This window comes from Garra rufa, chromosome 2 (assembly GCF_049309525.1).
Source record: "Garra rufa chromosome 2, GarRuf1.0, whole genome shotgun sequence".
Taxonomy (NCBI): Eukaryota; Metazoa; Chordata; class Actinopteri; order Cypriniformes; family Cyprinidae; genus Garra; species Garra rufa.
In genome coordinates, this window is record NC_133362.1 from 16,477,481 (window position 1) to 16,496,593 (window position 19,113).

Consider the following 19,113-nt stretch of genomic DNA (forward strand, 5'->3'; position numbering starts at 1 on the left):
GCTGTGCGGTTGAGCCGAAAAGCAGAAATATTCAAGCATTTAACCTTTTTATTATATGACTGTACTATTATTGTGTTGAATCGCTGGAGTGTTTGTATTAAAATACCTTTAAAAGACGTGCAAATGATGTCTTTGTTAACAGACACATAAATGCAGCCGTGCATCTCATGTTAGTTAGTTAAGCCTATGAAAAAAGTCATTTGCACCCAATGTAGGTCTTTAAAATATTCTTCTATATTTATTGTGTTGAATCGCTGGAGTGTTTTTTATTTAAATGCCTTTAAAAGACGTGCAGTCATGTATAATTCTCAGACTGACATCTCGGAGCTCATGTCTAACACTCTCTGTATGAAAACAAAATGCCCACAAACAACTGCATTTAGCTGTTGATATTTTCTAATGGGTGGAATGAATTAAATCGCTGCAATATTGTAATTTTAAAGGCGTTCTAATTCGTGCAAATTATGTCGTTCGTCTCCATGTATACTCGTTGAAAGCAATCTGTACGCGGTGAAGGAAATGCTTAGGGTTTTCAATAAATTCGCTCAAACAGCTGAATTCAGGTCTTGATGTGTTCTAATGGGTATTTACAATAAAATGGCTGGAATATTGTAATTTTAAAGACGTTATTTATATGCATTTTCCACCGAGTTCAAAGTGAAAGTAAGTCACAGCTCGTTCGTTAGTGAAACCTATTAAATAGCTCATTTGCAGCTAATGTAGTTCTTTAAAATATTCTTGTATATTTATTGTGTTGGATCGCTGGAGTGTTTTTATTTAAATGCTTTTAAAAGACGTGCAGTCATGTATAATTCTCAGTCGGGTAAGTTAGCTCCGAGCCTTGAAAGCTCGTCTGTATAACACATTTGCTGAAGACAGTGCTTTAACTTTGAAATAAAACAGATCACAAAAGGCTGATTTGTTGATGTGTTCTAATGGGTATTTACAAATAAATCGCTGAAATATATTAATTTTAAAGGCGTTCTAATTCGTGCAAATTATGTTGTTTATGAGCACATACAGAGAGAGTTCATGCTGACGGCTCGTATACTCGCTGAAGGGTGCGAGCTTTTCTTTTACAAGAACTACTCACAAACCACTGAATTCAGCTGTTGATGTGTGTTCTAATGGGTATTTAGAGTTAAATCGCTGTAATATTTAAATTTTTAAAGCGGTATTTATTTGTATTTCCACCGATTTCAGAGTGAGTGTAAGTAAGAGGTTTGAGTCCCGCCTCTTCAGTCGAGAGGTATTGCGCCTCTAGATGGCGCATTTTTTCTCAGCCCATTGAAATCCTATAGAAATTTTTCATGTAAAAAAATTAATATTAAATCAACTGTAAGTCTGATCATTCCAAAAAGATATAGCAACACTTTGGTGACCAGGGCCCAGGGCTCTGCCGAGTTTGGGGCTTGTAGCCTTAAAGCTCTAGGAGGAGTAGCGTATAGAATTTTAGTCTCAGAAGAAGTTTAATAATAACTAGAAGCTAAAGTTCGATGACAAACTTTAAATGTTGGCTTGGAGAAGCAAACCGGGCAGCCTTCGGGCAAAAGGGCCAGCCCAGAACACTTAGAGCTCTCTGATTGAATTGTTGCTAGTAAAAATGCTATCACGAAAAGTAATACTTAGTATATTTTAGGCTAAAACAGCTTGCCATAGAGGATTTATGTGTATTTTAGGTTAAAACGCCTTGCCATACAACAAGTGTGCAGCGGGTGCTTGAAAGCCACGACGCGTTGCTGTGCGGTTGAGCCTAAAAGCAGAAATAAGCAAGCATTTAAGCTGTGTAATATATTACTCTACTATTATTGTGTTTAATCGCTGGAGTGTTTGTATTTAAATACATTTAAAAGACGTGCAAATGATGTCTTTGATGCAGACGAAGACTGAGCAGTGCATTCAATGTTAGTTAGTTAAGCCTGTGAAAAAAGTCATTTGCACTCAATGTAGGTCTTTAAAATATTCTTCTATATTTATTGTGTGGAATCGCTGGAGTGTTTGTATTAAAATACCTTTAAAAGACGTGCAAATGATGTCTTTGTTAACAGACACATAAATGCAGCCGTGCATCTCCTGTTAGTTCGTTAAGCCTATGAAAAAAGTCATTTGCACCCAATGCAGGTCTTTAAAATATTCTTCTATATTTATTGTGTGCAATCGCTGGAGTGTTTGTATTTACACGCCTTTAAAAGACGTTCAGTCATGTATAATTCTCAGACGGACATCTCGGAGCTCATGTCTACACTGCTGAACACAGCGCTCTCTGTATGAAAAAAAAAAAACTCACAAACAACTGCATTTAGCTGTTGATATTTTCTAATGGGTGGAATGAATTAAATCGCTGCAATATTGTAATTTTAAAGGCGTTCTAATTCGTGCAAATTATGTCGTTCGTCTCCATGTATACTCGTTGAAAGCAATCTGTACGCGGTGAAGGAAATGCTTAGGGTTTTGAATAAATTCGCTCAAACAGCTGAATTCAGGTCTTGATGTGTTCTAATGGGTATTTAAAATTAAATGGCTGGAATATTGTAATTTTAAAGGCGTTATTTATATGCATTTTCCACCGAAGTCAAAGTGAAAGTGTGGGTCACAGCTTGGTAACATGTTCGTTAGTGAAACCTATTGAATAGCTCATTTGCAGCTAATGTAGTTCTTTAAAATATTATTTTATATTTATTGTGTTGGATCGCTGGAGTGTTTTTATTTAAATGCTTTTAAAAGACGTGCAGTCTAATTCTCAGTCGGGTAACGTTAAAGCACTGTCTTCAGCAAATGTGTGTTATACAGACGAGCTTCACGGCTCGGAGCTAAGTTAACTTTGAAATAAAACAGATCACAAAAGGCTGATTTGTTGATGTGTTCTAATGGGTATTTACAAATAAATCGCTGAAATATATTAATTTTAAAGGCGTTCTAATTCGTGCAAATTATTTTGTTTATGAGCACATACAGAGAGAGTTCGTGCTGACGGCTTGTACACTCGCTGAAGGGTGCAAGCTTTCCTTTTACAAGAACTGCTCTCAAACCACTGAATTTAGCTGTTGATGTGTTCTAATGGGTATTTAGAGTTAAATCGCTGTAATATTTAAATTTTAAAAAGCGGTATTTATTTGTATTTCCACCGATTTCAGAGTGACTGTAAGCAAGAGGTTTGAGTCCCGCCTCTTCAGTGGAGAGGTATTGCGCCTTTAGATGGCGCATTTTTTCTCAGCCCATTGAAATCCCATAGAAATTTTTCATGTAAAAAAATTAATATTAAATCAACTGTAAGTCTGATCATTCCAAAAAGATATAGCAACACTTTCGTGACCAGGGCCCAGGGCTCCGCCGAGTTTGGGGCTTGTAGCCTTAAAGCTCTAGGAGGAGTAGCGTATAGAATTTTAGTCTCAGAAGAAGTTTAATAATAATAATAAGTTTAAATAGCATAACAATATGTTGGCTTCTCCAAGCCAACATAATAAGTTTAAATAGCATAACAGTATGTTGGCTCTCCAAGCCAACATAATAAGTTTAAATAGCATAACAGTATGTTGGCTCTCCAAGCCAACATAATAATAAGTTTAAATAGCATAACAGTATGTTGGCTCTCCAAGCCAACATAATAATAATAATAATAAGTTTAAATAGCATAACAATATGTTGGCTTCTCCAAGCCAACATAATAATAAGTTTAAATAGCATAACAATATGTTGGCTTCTCCAAGCCAACATAATAATAATAAGTTTAAATAGCATAACAATATGTTGGCTTCTCCAAGCCAACATAATAATAAATGTTTCTTGAACAGCAAATTAACATATCAAAATGATTTCTGAAGGATCATGTGACACTAAAGACTGGAGTAATGACATTGGAAATTTTGCTTTGACCACAAGAATAAATTAAAATTTAAAACATATTCAAACAGAAAGCAGTTATTTTAAATAGTAAAAATATTTCACAATATTACTGCTTTTTCTGTATTTTGGATCAAATAAATGCAGGCTTAATAAGCAGAAGAGACTTCTTTAAAAAAAACATAAAAAATCTGATAGTGTAAATACTTTATATACATATATTTGTTTGTTGAAAATAGTTATAGATGTACAAAGACCTCCAGGTTGTTGTTTTCATAAATCCTTATATTCTTGTCCTGCCATGGGACAGCACAGTGAGAAGGACAGCAGGCCAGCTGCAGATGGGATACTGGCTTGTCGCAAGTCACAGAGAACCTCTCAATAAAATACTGCACTGAAGTCACAGCAGCCATGGAGACCCCTGTAACAACACACAATAAGGAAGTCTGAATAGAACAAAGTGCTTGAATGTTGAGCAGGGCAAGATGACATCAAACTGGCCCAGTTAATGAGCACATTCCATGAATACAGTGAACAATGGTGGTGACCCATTAGACTTTTTAAAGCATAAGTGGATAAGATACCCACTATATTAAAAAAGTGGATACAAGTATATATTGTTTGCAATATATGGGACACACTTGTTTATTAATAACTACACACTAGCAAAACAGTCCCTAGCTAACTAGCTAGCCTCTAGTCAGCTTGAATTAAGACGAATCCGCAGTTCTTCTAAAAGTTACGCACCTGCTTTTACTAACCATCTGTTGAAAACTAGCCTTACGTTGTTTTAGTTTAACGTTAGGCCGTATTTTGTGGAAAGTCCTAGAGACATCAGCTGCAAAAGCATTCCGTTCATCACCTGAAAGTAAAATGTATTGGTGTTTCAAACATTACAAAAGTAATCCATATATATAGTTACACTGTCTATGTAGTTTGTAAATAAAGTTTTTGGCTTGTGACCCCGCGTCCTTGTTGCTTTGGAAACGTAACTTTTCTGGACGGCACAACAGAAGGGACAATTGCTAACTTTAAGTATTGTACTGTTTGCGTGTCTCGGTGATTTGATTTGTTTATTTATTATTTCACTGTGAGTGCAGTGTACAGTGAAAACATAACGTTACATGAGTACACGATATAGTAGTATTGTGGGAATTTTGTGTCTCTGTTTTTTTTTTTTTTGCAGAGATTATTTAATGTCTAGATAACAACCATTATTATTGGTAAAGTCTAATATAAAGACCAGTAACTGACGACTTGACTGATTGGTTTCACTTGGATACATCCATATGATTCGTAAAGCAGCAGATATATTGCCTCTGAACCATTATTTACACAAACTGCCCAACTAACGTAAACCTTTAGGAAACAATACTAGTTAAAAGGGACAGGTAATTCATTTTCTATGCAACGATGCCCTCTGCTGGTAAACTGCAGCAAAGTCCCTTTAAGGTATTCTATAGTCTTTGACTGCAGTCAGTCAGTCAACCAGAATGTACATTGAAATTGAATTACAATTAACATTTATTTAATAACAGTGATGATGGTAGTAGTAATAATAATAATAATAATAATAATGATAATAATAACAACGTCGACGTGGTTAGAGGTTCTTGTAAAAGATATATACACTACCATTCAAACGTTTTTGAACAGTAAGTTTTTTTTATGTTTTTTAAAGAAGTCTCTTTTGCTCACTAAGCCTGCGTTTATTTGATACAAAGTACAGAACAAAACGGTAACATTTCGAAATATTTTTACTATTTAAAATAACTGTTTTCTATTTAAATATATTTTAAAATGCAATTTATTCCTGTGATTTTAAAGCTAAATTTCTAGCATCATTACTCCAGTCACATGATCCCACAGAAATCATTATAATATTCTGATTTGCTACTCAAAAACATGTATTATTATGTTGAAAACAGCTGAGTATAATTATTATTATTATTATTATTATTATTTGATGAATAGAAGTTCAGAAGAATAGAATTGAATAGAATTCAGCATAGAAATCTTCTGTAATATTATACGTCTTTCTTATCACTTTCGATCATTTTAAAGCATCCTTGCTAAATAAAAGTATTAATTTCTATCATCTAATTTTATACATATAAAAATGAAGTTTTAGCATGTTGTCAATTTTTTATCCTCGTGTTCACAATAACAAACCAACGACGTCTTTAACAAAGTTGCGAGTGTTTGTGTAATCTGAGTCTTTAAATTAAAAACACAATGACTCCATTGTCGTTTCACTTTACAAATCATATATTTGTTCAGTACCAAAAGTGTCTTTAATCCTACGTAAATGTTAAAAAAGCTGAATGTTTTCACGAAGCCATCTGCGAGTCCACGCCCACATCTGTTTCCGCCAATGAGTCTTAGCCAAACATACTGAGCTATCCAATCACAAAAGCGATATCTACATATGCATCTCTTTGGAAACGCCCCTAATCCTAATGGACCAATCAGTCTCTCGCTTCGGTCAGTCAATCAACTCTTACCCGCCCATTTTTTCTGACAGAACGGAAGCCGAGATGGGCCAAACCAGCCCATCCGGATAACAGAGACAAACTTGGCAGCGAGCGGATGAACTGGTCGGATCTTTGTTCTTCACAGCCAGACTATCAACCTCTTTATATTTTTGCGTATCGCCACTTATATGTCTCACATTTATATCAAGATTATATAAAATAGTCCTTCCCTTGGCACGCAGCTTCAGCACAGGCATATACTTTTTGAGCTAGCATATTTTCCTAGTGTTTTTAGTTCATTCTTCCCCCCACCGACGAGGTTTTATTGGACCAAGATAGGCGGCGCGGGCACCAAGATGTCGAACCGGATGGTGTGCAGAGAAGCGAGCCACGCCGGCAGCTGGTACACGGCCTCAGGTAGAGCCAGAGACCCGAGAGCGGCCCGGGCCTGAGGTCCGGTGTGCTGCTTACACCAGTGTGTGTGTCTGGCGGTGTCTCAAAACCTGGTGAGCTGCCTACATAGACAGCATTTTTGGAACGTTCAGCTCGCTCAAAAATGCTGCCTAGGTAGGCAGCTCACTTTGTTTTTAGACACAGCCTGTGCGATCAGCTGGGAATTATTAAATGGCTCTGCCTAAAATGGTTTAAAGACCATAGGGCGAGATTCTTTATATTTGTAGCTTTTTCTGAACTGACTGAACTTTCATTTTTTAAAATGCCAACTAAAACATATTAGCTTTATTTTGTTAGAAAATCACTTTAAAGAGATTTTATTCAGTTTAGTAATTAATCTAAATCTACAAAAAGTGGACATGGTTCTTAAAATGTCGTTTAATTAGTGTTACCATTTAGGTGATTATTCTATCACTCTATCAATTGCTTTAAATGTTTTTGAAGAATTATTTCTGCTTTTCATTGAGCAAACTAGAACCGCTTGCATTTAAATTCAACGGCCATTATTAATCGACCAGACTGTGTGTTTCTCTCACATTTGTCTCATGTTGTTGTCTATTTTTGTGTTCCTGTTGTATATGTGTAGCTTGTGTGTGTGTGTAATAGCAGCTGAGAACAAAAACAGGCCAACAGTTAGCTGGTTAGCCTATAGCCGGTGTGTGTGAATCTCTCACACGCCAACTACACAAACTAATACCACAGATTAATATACCATCAACGCTAACTTTACCCAGCCCTACTTTACCGGATCAGTAAATCCAGATAGATTAACTTCTGTCGCAAATCAGAAGGCTGGATTTACCCTGCTAACGGCTAAAGCTATTTAATGAAGTTCATATGATAGCTGTACATGACAGCTGTGTTTTCATAGGGAATAAAACCATGTTTTTCATTATTATTGATGTCAAGTAATGGTGTGTTTATTGTTATATCGGTCAGCATTTATGTGCAGCTCTATTCCAGTAAATACAGTGAGCACAGTCAGCACATGAAAGTCTTTAGAGGGCCGGTGGTGTTTTTTTTTTCTCTTCCTCCCATGCAGTAACAAAGGATGCATGACAAAAGCCCAGTGCTACACACATACACAAACTAGATCACGTATATTTACACCGTACAGAAGTCAGTCTGCTGGGCATTACATGGTGGTCTGCATTCTGTAAGCTGTCACTATCTTTAAAGCTCTTAGTTTTGTCCAAAACACACATTTTTGAGTGTTTGCATATTTATTTTAGAAGGCCTGTCTCCAGCTCATAATATAATGTAATGAAAAAGTCTGGTGAGTTCTGCTTTTGTAATGATTTTACACATACTGAGTAATTATATCAGACATGTATGAACATGCCTTTTGTCTTCACTTACAGTTTTCAGAATTTGACTAGGCCTAGTTATTCACCTGGCAGTCGACTGTACTACTAGCTAGGAGTATGTTAGTTGGACAAATTGCACAGTCAATGTTAATGAATAATGGCATTTTATGTATAATATTATAAAATAAAATGGTATACATTTAAAGTGTTACATACTGCTATATTGGTATTCCTCATATATTCTAGACTGAAACTACCAGTCAAAAGTTTTTGAACAGTAAGAGTTGTAAGGCAAATCTTAAAGAAGTCTCTTCTGCTCACCAAGCCTGCATTTATTTGATCCAAAGTACAGCAAAAACAGAACAATCTTGAAATATTTTTACTATTTAAAATAACTGTTTTCTATTTGAATAGATTTTAAATTTTAATTTATTCCTGTGATCAAAGAATAGAAAAATCTAAAGCTCAGCATTTATCTGAAATAAAAAGCTTTTGTAACATTATACACTATATACCATTCAAAAGCTTAGTCAGAGTCAGTATAATTTTTTTTTTTGGAAAGAAATTAATACTTTGGAAATTAAGACAATGGAAGCAATCAAAATAAATGAACAATGCTATGTAAGTGCTATGACAAATCTCAGATTAGCTTAATGCAGTATACGTAGCAAGTTTTTTTAAATTATATAGTAAATAAAAGAAAACGGATAGAATAGAGCAAGCTAGTGTTTTTTTTGTTAAGTGTGTAATAAATAAAAAGAAAAACGATAGATGTAAAAAGAATAGACATTTATAATGTTACAAAAGATTTTTATTTCAGATAAATGCTGTTCTTCTATACCTCTATTCATCAAAGAAAGCTGAAAAAATCTACTTGGCTGTTTTTAACAAAATAATGTTTTTGAGCAGCAAATCAGAATATTAGAATGATTATGTGACTGGAGTAATAATGCTAAAAACTCAGCTTTGAAATTACAGGAATAAATGACATTTTAAAATATATTCAAATCTAAAACATTTTAAATAGTAAAATATATTTAAATACAGTTTTTGCTGTACATTGGATCAAATAAATGCAGACTGGGTGAGCAGAAAAAACTTTAAAAAACATTAAAAATCTTTTGACTGGTAGTGTATATTGACCAGGTCTCAGCAAACCTTTTACCATTTTTTTAAAACCCAGTTTTATGTATAAATTTGTTGTTTATTCGTCTGTATTTGTCATACAGTCTATGTGCTAGAATAAACGATCTCACTCTGCATTATATAAAAACAGCACTATAACCACAATCAACCACCTAACATTTTATATATTAATGTACGCATAAGCCATAATAATCCATATCACTCAGACACAAATGAATGCATTTGCACATGCATCAATATTCAGACCAGACTGCTTTTTAAATGATCTCTAGTGATGTAATGCCACGATTTATTACAGTGTAAAGATTTGATTAACAACTGCTAATATTTCACCAAATTGGTTGCATTCTTCTTATTCCTTTTTACAGAATCAGCTGAAGTTCATCTGTTCACTGGTTCTCAAAACTGTTATCTTGTCCTGTCAGACCCAGATAAAAAAGTCATTAGAAATGGCACAATAGCACAGTCTGAGGCTGAATTATTGCTGAAATCAACATTCAGGACAGCCATTTCACCTATTGCATCATTGTTTGTTTGACTGATTTATAATTAGAAGAGAAATACACAGATGAATAATAAGATATTTTAGCTTGAAGGTGTTTTTTGTTTTTTTAGTATAGCAGTAATAAGATTTTTTTGTAATTTTGGAAATTAGGGAGGAATATTAAGCACATTTTAATATAACATCAGAAAAGAGCATGGTTTTTTGAGACTACATGAATATTTACACAATATTTGTCTTGAAAAGTAATATATAATGAACATGGTCTTTTTTATGTTGTAGATTTTAAAGGATGGCATTAAAATACTTCTACATAGTGAAAATGGTACTGTACAAGCTACATTTGGAAGACATTCAAGTAATATTCCCAGCTGAAGTGTCAGAGTGGTAAAACTATGTCTGCGTCTCTGATATTTGCTAATGACATTTTTCTCCATCTTTGCGACTAGGATCCCAGCTTAACGCACAACTCGAGGGCTGGTTATCTCAAGCACAATCTACAGTCGGTCCAGCTAGAGCCATAATAGCACCGTATGTGGAGTGAAAGCAGACAAACATTATTTTCCCCCTTCTGTTTCCTTTGTGTTTCTCTATTCTTAAACCACTGTCTTTTGCAGGCACGCTGGCTACACTTACTGCGGCGCGTGTGCCGCCCACGCCTACAAGCAGGTGGACCCCTCTATCACGTAAGTGCCTCTCCTGTCATCAGAGCTTCTTTAAATTCTCTTGAAGTAGCCGTAATGTTAGAGTTTGCCGTGGGGAGAGAGGTAACCGCAGCGCTCTCTTATTTATCAGTCGGAGGGTGTTCATTCTTGGCCCCTCTCACCATGTGCCGCTGTCTCGTTGTGCCCTCTCCCCCGCCGAGGTCTACAGAACACCACTGTACGACCTGAGGATCGACCAGAAGGGTAAGGAAACTCATTTTCTCCCTTAGCAGGATTAAATGCTGATGGAATAACAATGCTCACTCAGAAAGATGTCGCCCAGATTGTGTTTTTTTTTTTTTTATCCCTGGCTCATTTGCTCTCAAACTAAGCTTTGTAGAAGAGATTGCAACATTTTCAAGTTGTAATTGACTATATTGGTTATTATTTCATAGTGTTCTTGCTATAAACATGATGAATGTGCAACAAAGTAATATGAGAGATCATCTTTTCTGATGGCGTTCATATTAATATTTGTGTAATATTGTTACTCCTCAATGCAAAACACAAGGGCTTTAATTGCCACTGCCCCATCTCTTTCTCCGGCAGTTTATGCTGATCTGTGGAAAACAGGCATGTTTGAAAGAATGAGTCTGCAGACAGACGAAGACGAACACAGCATTGAGATGCACCTGCCTTATACCGCTAAAGCCATGGAGAGGTAACAACCAAATATTGAATATCTCTATCTGGACTGTTAAGTCAGTTTACGGAAAAATTGAGATTCTGTAATTATTTACTCACCGTGATGTTGTTACAAACCTGTATGACTTTCTTTCTTCTGTGGAACACAAAAAAGATACTTTATAAAATATCTCAGTGTTTTCTTTTTTTTTGATCCCTATTGACTTCCATTATGTGCATAAGTTATTTTCTTCAAAATATCAGAAATACTTTTGGTGATTTACTGAAGAAAGTCAATCGAAGAGGTTTGGAACAACATGAATTATCCATTGAATACTTTGGGTTTTGGGAAGACTCAATACTTTAAACATTTGAAAAACACTTTTTCAAATAAATGCATTTTTTTTTTCAAGAATCCTGAGAAATCCACCACAATATTAATACTATTTTCAGTGTTGATAATAATCAGCATATCAGCATGATTTCTTAAGAATTATGTGACACTAAAGACCAAAGTAATGGCTGCCAAAAAATCAGCTTTGTCATCACAGGACAGTGCAGTTATTCTTAATTGTAATAATATTTCACAGTATTGTACTGTTTTTAAGTAAATGTAACCTTGGTAAGATTTCTTACAAAGAAAAACATGTTACAGGTCTAAAGCTTTTAAATGGTAGTGTATTAAACTTTTATTTAGGAAATAAAATAACAAATGTTGTTGTGGTTTCACTAAAGGAACCAAGAATATTAATGGTGCTACATTTACATTTATCAAGGTGTTACATGCAAAGTCTCACCTTGCGTATAACTGTTGCGTTATAGCAAACCGACATGGGCCATTCTACAGAATTAGTCCAAAGTCATAGTTGGAAACGTCTTGGAAAAAAATGTCTTTTTACAAAATATCTGTATGTATGTATTACGTTTTAGAATATTTGTCCTCTTCCCAGATTTTTCACTACTGAAACACAGTAATAATAATTTATTTAGAAGGGTTATATTAATCTATTAAGATTTTGCTTACATCTAGATTGTAAATATATGTTTTTGCTATTTATTACATTTTTTTCTGAGGTAAATCCATAACAGTTACATTTTTAACAATATTTCAAGTGTAGTTTAGATTTGTTGATTTCAAATGCAGTTTCTCTTTGTAAAAGGCAAAAAAGTTGATCATATTGATTTCAAAGTTAAGGATTCATTGGTAATTTTTTTTCTCTACTCCGACTACGCAGCTCTTTTCGTTAGTTTAGTGTTGTGTTAATGGCACCAGCCCAGGTGTTTCCAGGAGTTTTCCATGTATTTCTCCATAACGGGAGTGTGTCTATCTCACAAATGCAGAATCCGTCTCAACCATCGAATTCCAGCAACAGGAAGACAAAATATTTTACTCGTGGACTTTTTTTAATTCACAAATTAATTTTGAGTTAAAATATGTTGATGTAACTTGCGTTACTGAGATTGTAACGAGTAATATTATTACCCAAATTGTACTAGTAATTCGTTATATTACCGCATTACAACAAAAAGTAATAAACTACTGTAATATATTACTTTTGTAATGTGTTACTCCCAACACTGTTCGGTAGTGACAATTCTATGGGATAACACCCAAAAAACAAAGAGGCCACTACCGAAACTTCACCAAATGACAGTAGTGACCATTTTAGATAATTTTGAACCTAGTTCAAAGATGCTAATCAGCACATGATTAGCGAACACAGTTTTGAACAGTGGTATAAATATAAAAACTAAATGTCATGTTATGGAACTACCAAAAACATGCTAAATTGCAGAAAAAAGGTGTTCAGTGATGACGTTCCTTCCTTGATGATACACAGATTTTTCAGACCTATCTACTCACACATCTACACATCAAACATGTACTCATAAAAGTGTTTTTTAGTTGTCTGTAGAAAGGCTCATATATGATATAGCCTTTTGTAGTTTCCTCTAATTATCCAATGTGTCTACCTGCTGTAGTCTCTCTATAAGACATACACGTCCTTGTGTAGGACAGAATTTGCCCAGGGAAAGAATGTAAATTAAAAGAGAAGAAAGAAGGATATATCAAAGTTTCACCTCATCTCTATGCAGAGGCCATGAGCAGCGTTATTGACCCATAGTCGCACTCTTATGCTCATTCATCTCTGCCAGAACCACTAATTATGTTGTCAGGATCTGTTTACCTAGTGCGGTGCCTCTAATTAGTTTGCCGTGATGGATGTTCTGTTGTTGTTGTGTGTTTTTTTTTTTTATATTAATGCAGGAGCCACCAACCGCTTTTATTTTTCCATTCAGTACAGTATGTGGGCATAGGAAAGTTAACATCCCCCCCCAATTTGTTAGATTAGACATTTAGGTAATTTTTTTCTAAGCAGAGCAATTAGTTGCTGAGCAACTGTACTATTTCTGAAGGTTTTAAGGGTATTTTTTTTTATTTTGCGCCACATTTTATTCTCACACCTCAGCAATTTGGAAAGCTGAAAACCTTTATAGAACTATTGATTTGACATGGCTTCGAGATGCCAAACTCATTGACACAGAAATATTTATAAACATGCAAATGTCAAATCTGCATCTGGGACTTGACGAATGATTCCGTTCTCTGCTCTGTTTTTCAAAAACAGCCATAAAGATGAGTTCAGCATCGTCCCTGTGCTGGTTGGAGCTCTGAGTGAATCTAAAGAGCAGGAATATGGCAAGCTGCTTAGCAAATACCTGGCTGACCCTTCTAATCTTTTCATCATCTCCTCTGACTTCTGCCACTGGGGTTTGTGTCCACTCACACACTTTAATTTTTCAGCTGTCAAAAAACGGAAAATGGTTAATATCAATTATAGCCAGAAATCGGTGAAGAATTTCCTGTTTGTTGAAATGAAACGTTAGTGCAGACAAGATGCGGACATCTTGTCGACAGTAAATCTACTAGGGTTTAGCTCTGGAACTAATCAAGACATTGGATCCGTGATGATTTATCACATGACTTTCGGTAGTTCTTGTATGCATAATATTTTTTTTTTTTTCATTCAGTATGCATCAGTTTTACATTTTTTTTATTTTTTTATTTTTTAAGTCACCAGTCACATTTTCTTTGTTAAATAAACATTACTTACACTACCAGAATAAAAATATCTATATTGTATTTTTACATTAAAAGGGAAGTTCACTTCCAGAACAAATATTAACAGATAATTTACTCACCCCCTTGTCACTCAAGATGTTCATGGCTTTCTTCAGTCCTAAAGAAATTATGTTTTTGAAGGAAAATTTTTAGGATTTCTCTCCATATAGTTGACCTCTATGGTGCCCGCAAGTTTGAACTTCCAAAATGCAGTTTAAATGCAGCTTCAAAGAGCTCTAAACTAGCCCAGCCAAGGAAGAAGGGTCTTATCAAGCGAAACGATTGGTTGTTTTCTAAAAAAGAAATTTGCAATTTATATACTTTTTAACTTCAAATGCTCGTCTTGCCTAGCTCTGCATGTACTTTTGTGTATTCCTGTTCAAGCCAGTTAGGGTATGTCGAAAAACTCCCATCTCATTTTCTCCTCCAACTTCAAAATCCTACATCGCTGTTTTACCTTTTTTTTGTAAAGGGTGTTTGATCTTCTTTGCATGTTCACTTTGTAAACACTTGGTCGGTACTTCTGCAGAGATGAAGAAAGATTTTGATGAAAAAGAGATGGGAGTTTATCGACCTACCCTAACTGTCTTGAACCGGAATACACCAAGTACACACAGAGCTCTTTTTTAATTTATTTAGTTTTTAAATAACCCATCGTTTAGCTAGATAAGACTTTTCTTTCTTGGCTGGGATCGTTTAGAGCCCTTTAAAGCTGCATTTTGGAAGTTCAAACTCATAGGTACCATAGAAGTCCACTATATGGAGAGAAATCCTGAAATGTTTTCCTCAAAACATCTTGGATGACAAGAGGTAAATTAGCTGTGATTTTTTGTTCTGGAAGTGAACTTTTCCTTTAACAATGTAATAAATAGGCTATTCTATTTATTAAAACCAAGTATAAATCTCATGAGTTTAGTGTTTTGAAGCATTTTACATTAATTCCAAAATAATAATTCAAGGCAGCAAAAATTAAAGATTGAAGTTTTATTTTGACTTGATAAAGTGGTGATAAATAAGTGTGTGAGTTGTTAACTTAGTTTTTAGTAGTCTTCCAATTAACAACAATTATATTGTTTATTCAGACTGATTCGCAAACGCGGATTGTGCACAAACAAAAGAGACAGGATTTATCACATGAACCAATCACAACCGATCATAACCAATCATGTCCAATCATATCGCTACTCCCCCCCCCATTCAAACTCAGTGGGCTCAGGGCAGGCGAAAGAGATGCGGACTTCCGCTGTAACTTTACCTGCTGGTGTCGCTGTTGGACAGTTTTACAAAATTGCTTTGTTTTTGTTTTTTTTGTACTATGAATTGAGGAGACACTGTCTCCCTTGCCTCCTTGGAGGAATATATTTTAGTATATTATTATATATTATGTGTGACTCTGGACCACAAACCAATTGTAAGTAGCACAAGAATATTTGTAGCAATAGCCGACAATACATTGTATGGGTCAAAATGATTGATTTTTCTTTTATGCCAAAAATCATGAGGATATTAAGTAAAGATCATGTTCATGAAGAAACGTTGTAAATTTCCTACCGAAAATATATCAAAAACTTCATTTGAACATTCTTAAAGGCAATTGTCTTAATACTTTTGATTAGATTTTTTTTTTTTGCACCCTTCCAGATTTTCAAATAGTTGTATGTTGGCTAAATATTGTCCTATCCTAACAAACCATACATCAATGGATGAGGTATAAATCTCAATTTCAATCAATTGACCATTATGACTGGTTTTGTGGTCCAAGGTCACATATATTAATTTCCATTCATCAGAGGGTAAAGACATGACATTCATTTAGTCTAGCTTAGTGAGTGTTTTAGAACGCACTAAATAGGTAGAAACCCATACAAATATTCCTAATGAAGGTTTTTTTATCGCCTCCTCTGGTTAAATGCTTAATTTGAACCATTTCGGTCTTCCCTGCAGGTCAACGTTTCCGTTACACCTACTACGATGAAAGTCAAGGGGAGATCTACAGATCTATCGAGCACCTTGACAAAATGGTAAACCTGTTTCTTTCCCTCTTTCCTTCTGGTAACTCACTTAATGTCTGACATATGGGTTTACATGCAAGTGGCCAATTCTGGTTTGGGATACACAATGTGCTAATCCTATCGGTGGTTCTCGAAAAAAAAAGGTGAGGAATTTTTCTCTGAGCTAAAAAAGTCATTGTTATGGTTACTGTGATGTGGAAGTCGGTGATTCAAAGACCGACTTAATACTTTCCACCCATGACAGTCTGTCAAATAGCAGATGTTCTCAGCAACCCAAACCTCATTAAAGGCTTACCAACTGGGCACAGTACTTTTGCCTCTGTAGGGTAATTTACTGGACAAGGATCGCGTTTGATCTGGAGCTCCTTTTAGGAAATATCCATTCATTATCGTGTTACTGAAAATCCATCTTGCTTTTGGAAAGTTGAAGATTTTATATCACGTAGTGTTGTGCAATTAAACTTCACCAGACGTCAAATGCAACATTAGAGAGTGATAAATAAAAATGACAACATTATTAATGCCAGTAATAAGAGCTTTGTTTATGCCAGTGAAATGTATGCATGCTAATTTCCTTTTTTTGTTTAGGGAATGGGAATTATAGAACAGTTGGACCCCATCTCCTTTAGCAATTATTTGAAGAAATATCATAATACTATTTGCGGTCGCCATCCCATCGGCGTTCTTCTAAATGTAAGTATCTAATGAATCATTCATATGAACGACTTTCCCCTGAGACATTTTATTAAGGAAACCGCTGTTGACTTAATAAAGCAAAAGCAAAATAAAACAAATAATGGCTAGTCGGTAAGCATGGTAATTAGCCTAGCACTTAACTGTCGCAGGGCTTTTATTAATGGCATTTTTTCCCCTCAACTAATGTCTTCCTGCTCTTTCATTACGAAGCTTTTAAGATTACAGTTGTCGGTCTAAAAGCATCTCTTTAGTGTTGACTCTCCATTGATTCTCTTCACTCCATCAGGCCGTGGCAGAACTGAAAAAGAACGGCATAGACATGAACTTCTCTTTCCTAAACTATGCGCAGTCGAGCCAGTGCCGAAACTGGTCGGACAGCTCTGTGAGTTACGCTGCTGGAGCTCTCATCGTTCATTGAGGTGAACTTTCCCCCGGAGACGCGGAGCCTCCTAGAAGACCCCCAAACCCTCCCACCTGTCCCGTTCCTGACCACAGATCCCTATCCTCCCCTGCCTCTTCTCTAGGAAGGACATACGAAGCTTGTCGCAGCTGGGAATCCTCAAACATAACCCGAATCCAGATGTAACGTTAGATACTAACCTCCTCCTCCTCCTCCAGCTTTCCCTGTACCCCGTTTTCCACGTGAGGCAACTTGGATGATGCTATAGCTTGAAGTACAGCCGCAGTTTTTTGGGTGTTGCAAGGTCAGATTTTTGGTTGTGTTTTTTCTTTATCTTGTTTGTTGGAGGGTCATAATGAGGCAAAATCTGCATTCGACCATCCAAGGAACGTCCGAAGAGCCCTTGTGTAATTTAAAAGCAAGACACATTTAAAGTTTAAATAAAAGAAGTAAAACCATCGACATTGCACTGTTTTTGCAAGTCTGCATATATAATCTACATAACGTCTCACCTAATGATAAATAACGAGAAGGAGGAAGTTGACAGACTGCAACAAGCTATGTCCATGTACACCCTGAGAATTGTAGTAATAGCTACTGCGTTGGTCCTGTTGTAGTTTTTAAAGGGCTACACAAAACCCACTAACCCTCCACTGTTCTGGATATACCAAAAAATATCTAATCTTTTATTGTAGTCAAATTAAAGATTTTGTTTTCTGATTCTTATATTCTGTTCTATTTTTTCTTTGTGATTACCGTTATTTAGCTTTCTAGTTTTACTATGCGTTTGACATCATATAATCTCAAACTTGTGTGGAAGCATTTAGTAGTGTTTGAAGTCTACAGGAAGTGCAGTGCAGGTGGACCCCCGTTCAGACTGCCTCAAAATGGCTGTTTTTATTCTTTTTTTTGGTTTATTTGAAACTATTTTAGTTTCTCACGCAAGTTAGCAGCCATGTTTAACAGCTGACTAGTAGTTAGTGATGCACACCCGTATCGAGGAACCGCCAGAGGTGGATTTTCTAAACGGCGTAGGCATTTATCTGGCTTTTCCTCCTCCATCTACTTCCAAAGAGCACAACGCAGCAAGATTTTTCCTGGGTAATCATTGGAAGGAAAACGACAAGGCTCCTGTACATCCCCATCAAGGTTTGAATTTCTCAAACAGAAAACAAAGCATGTCACCATGCAGATGTGCCTTGGGTCAGTGTTAAACATGTTTTATTTTTGGTCCTGTGCTTTTCACCCTTCATTTACCCACTAAAAAGACTTGATTTAGTCTGTCTTGAATCAGTTTTTACCGTTTTCAAAGTAGGGGAAGAGATTCATCAGCTTCACCCAGCACAACACCTGTTCTTGTACTGTTAGAGTTGTTTAATTTTTTATTTTTAATGTTAGCACCGTTTAATATTATTCTAACTATTATTGCATAGAAATGAACAGTTCACACGTTGTCAAACCTATGTCGAAATTAATCGAAACGCTCCTTACCGGAGTCATTTTTGAATCTCAGGTTACATTGAAGCATTACAGAATTCTCGCCAGATATGACAAGGGTCATGGCTGATGTTGCAAAGAAACAATAAAGTGTAATGACAAACGTTACTAAGCTGTGGTGTTTCTTTTGCTTGTCTTATTGTTTGCAATTCCTTTTTGTGTTTTTGACATGTTTATGAGCAGTTGCTGAGTTATTGGAGTCAGAGTTGGCCGAGATTAATTTAAAATGCCGTATATTATAACACAAGTCATGTGCTTCTCTCTTAAGACGTAGTCTCTGCCATGCCTTTCTAATTGAAGGATAGCAGAATCATGATGTGTGAATTTAAACCAC

General features: G+C 35.6%; 2 protein-coding genes across 2 annotated transcripts in view; one reads left to right on the forward strand and one right to left on the reverse strand.

Moving 5' to 3' along the window:
• wdr27 (WD repeat domain 27) overlaps window positions 1-4,253 on the reverse strand; it is a 95,525-nt gene extending 91,272 nt beyond the window's left edge. The window contains exon 1 of the mRNA XM_073834599.1: window positions 4,098-4,253. Coding sequence (XP_073690700.1) covers window positions 4,098-4,253 — 156 coding nt within the window. The remainder of the gene's footprint in view (window positions 1-4,097) is intronic.
• Window positions 4,254-6,407: 2,154 nt separating this feature from the next.
• On the forward strand, window positions 6,408-18,887 carry memo1 (mediator of cell motility 1). The gene is made up of 9 exons (XM_073833794.1): window positions 6,408-6,731; window positions 10,172-10,253; window positions 10,340-10,408; window positions 10,518-10,630; window positions 10,976-11,087; window positions 13,681-13,823; window positions 16,119-16,195; window positions 16,775-16,879; window positions 17,169-18,887. Exons 1-9 carry the CDS (start codon window positions 6,671-6,673, stop codon window positions 17,298-17,300), a joined length of 894 nt encoding a protein of 297 aa, XP_073689895.1. The 5' UTR covers window positions 6,408-6,670; the 3' UTR covers window positions 17,301-18,887.
• The last annotated feature ends 226 nt before the right edge of the window (window positions 18,888-19,113 follow it).

Bases quoted from the DNA above. Each gene is read 5' to 3' on its own strand.
- memo1 (XM_073833794.1), top strand. From the start codon at position 6,671: ATGTCGAACCGGATGGTGTGCAGAGAAGCGAGCCACGCCGGCAGCTGG. The intron at 10,631-10,975 runs GTAAGGAAACTC...TTTCTCCGGCAG, and splicing joins CCTGAGGATCGACCAGAAGG to TTTATGCTGATCTGTGGAAA. The intron at 16,196-16,774 runs GTAAACCTGTTT...TTTTTTGTTTAG, and splicing joins TCGAGCACCTTGACAAAATG to GGAATGGGAATTATAGAACA.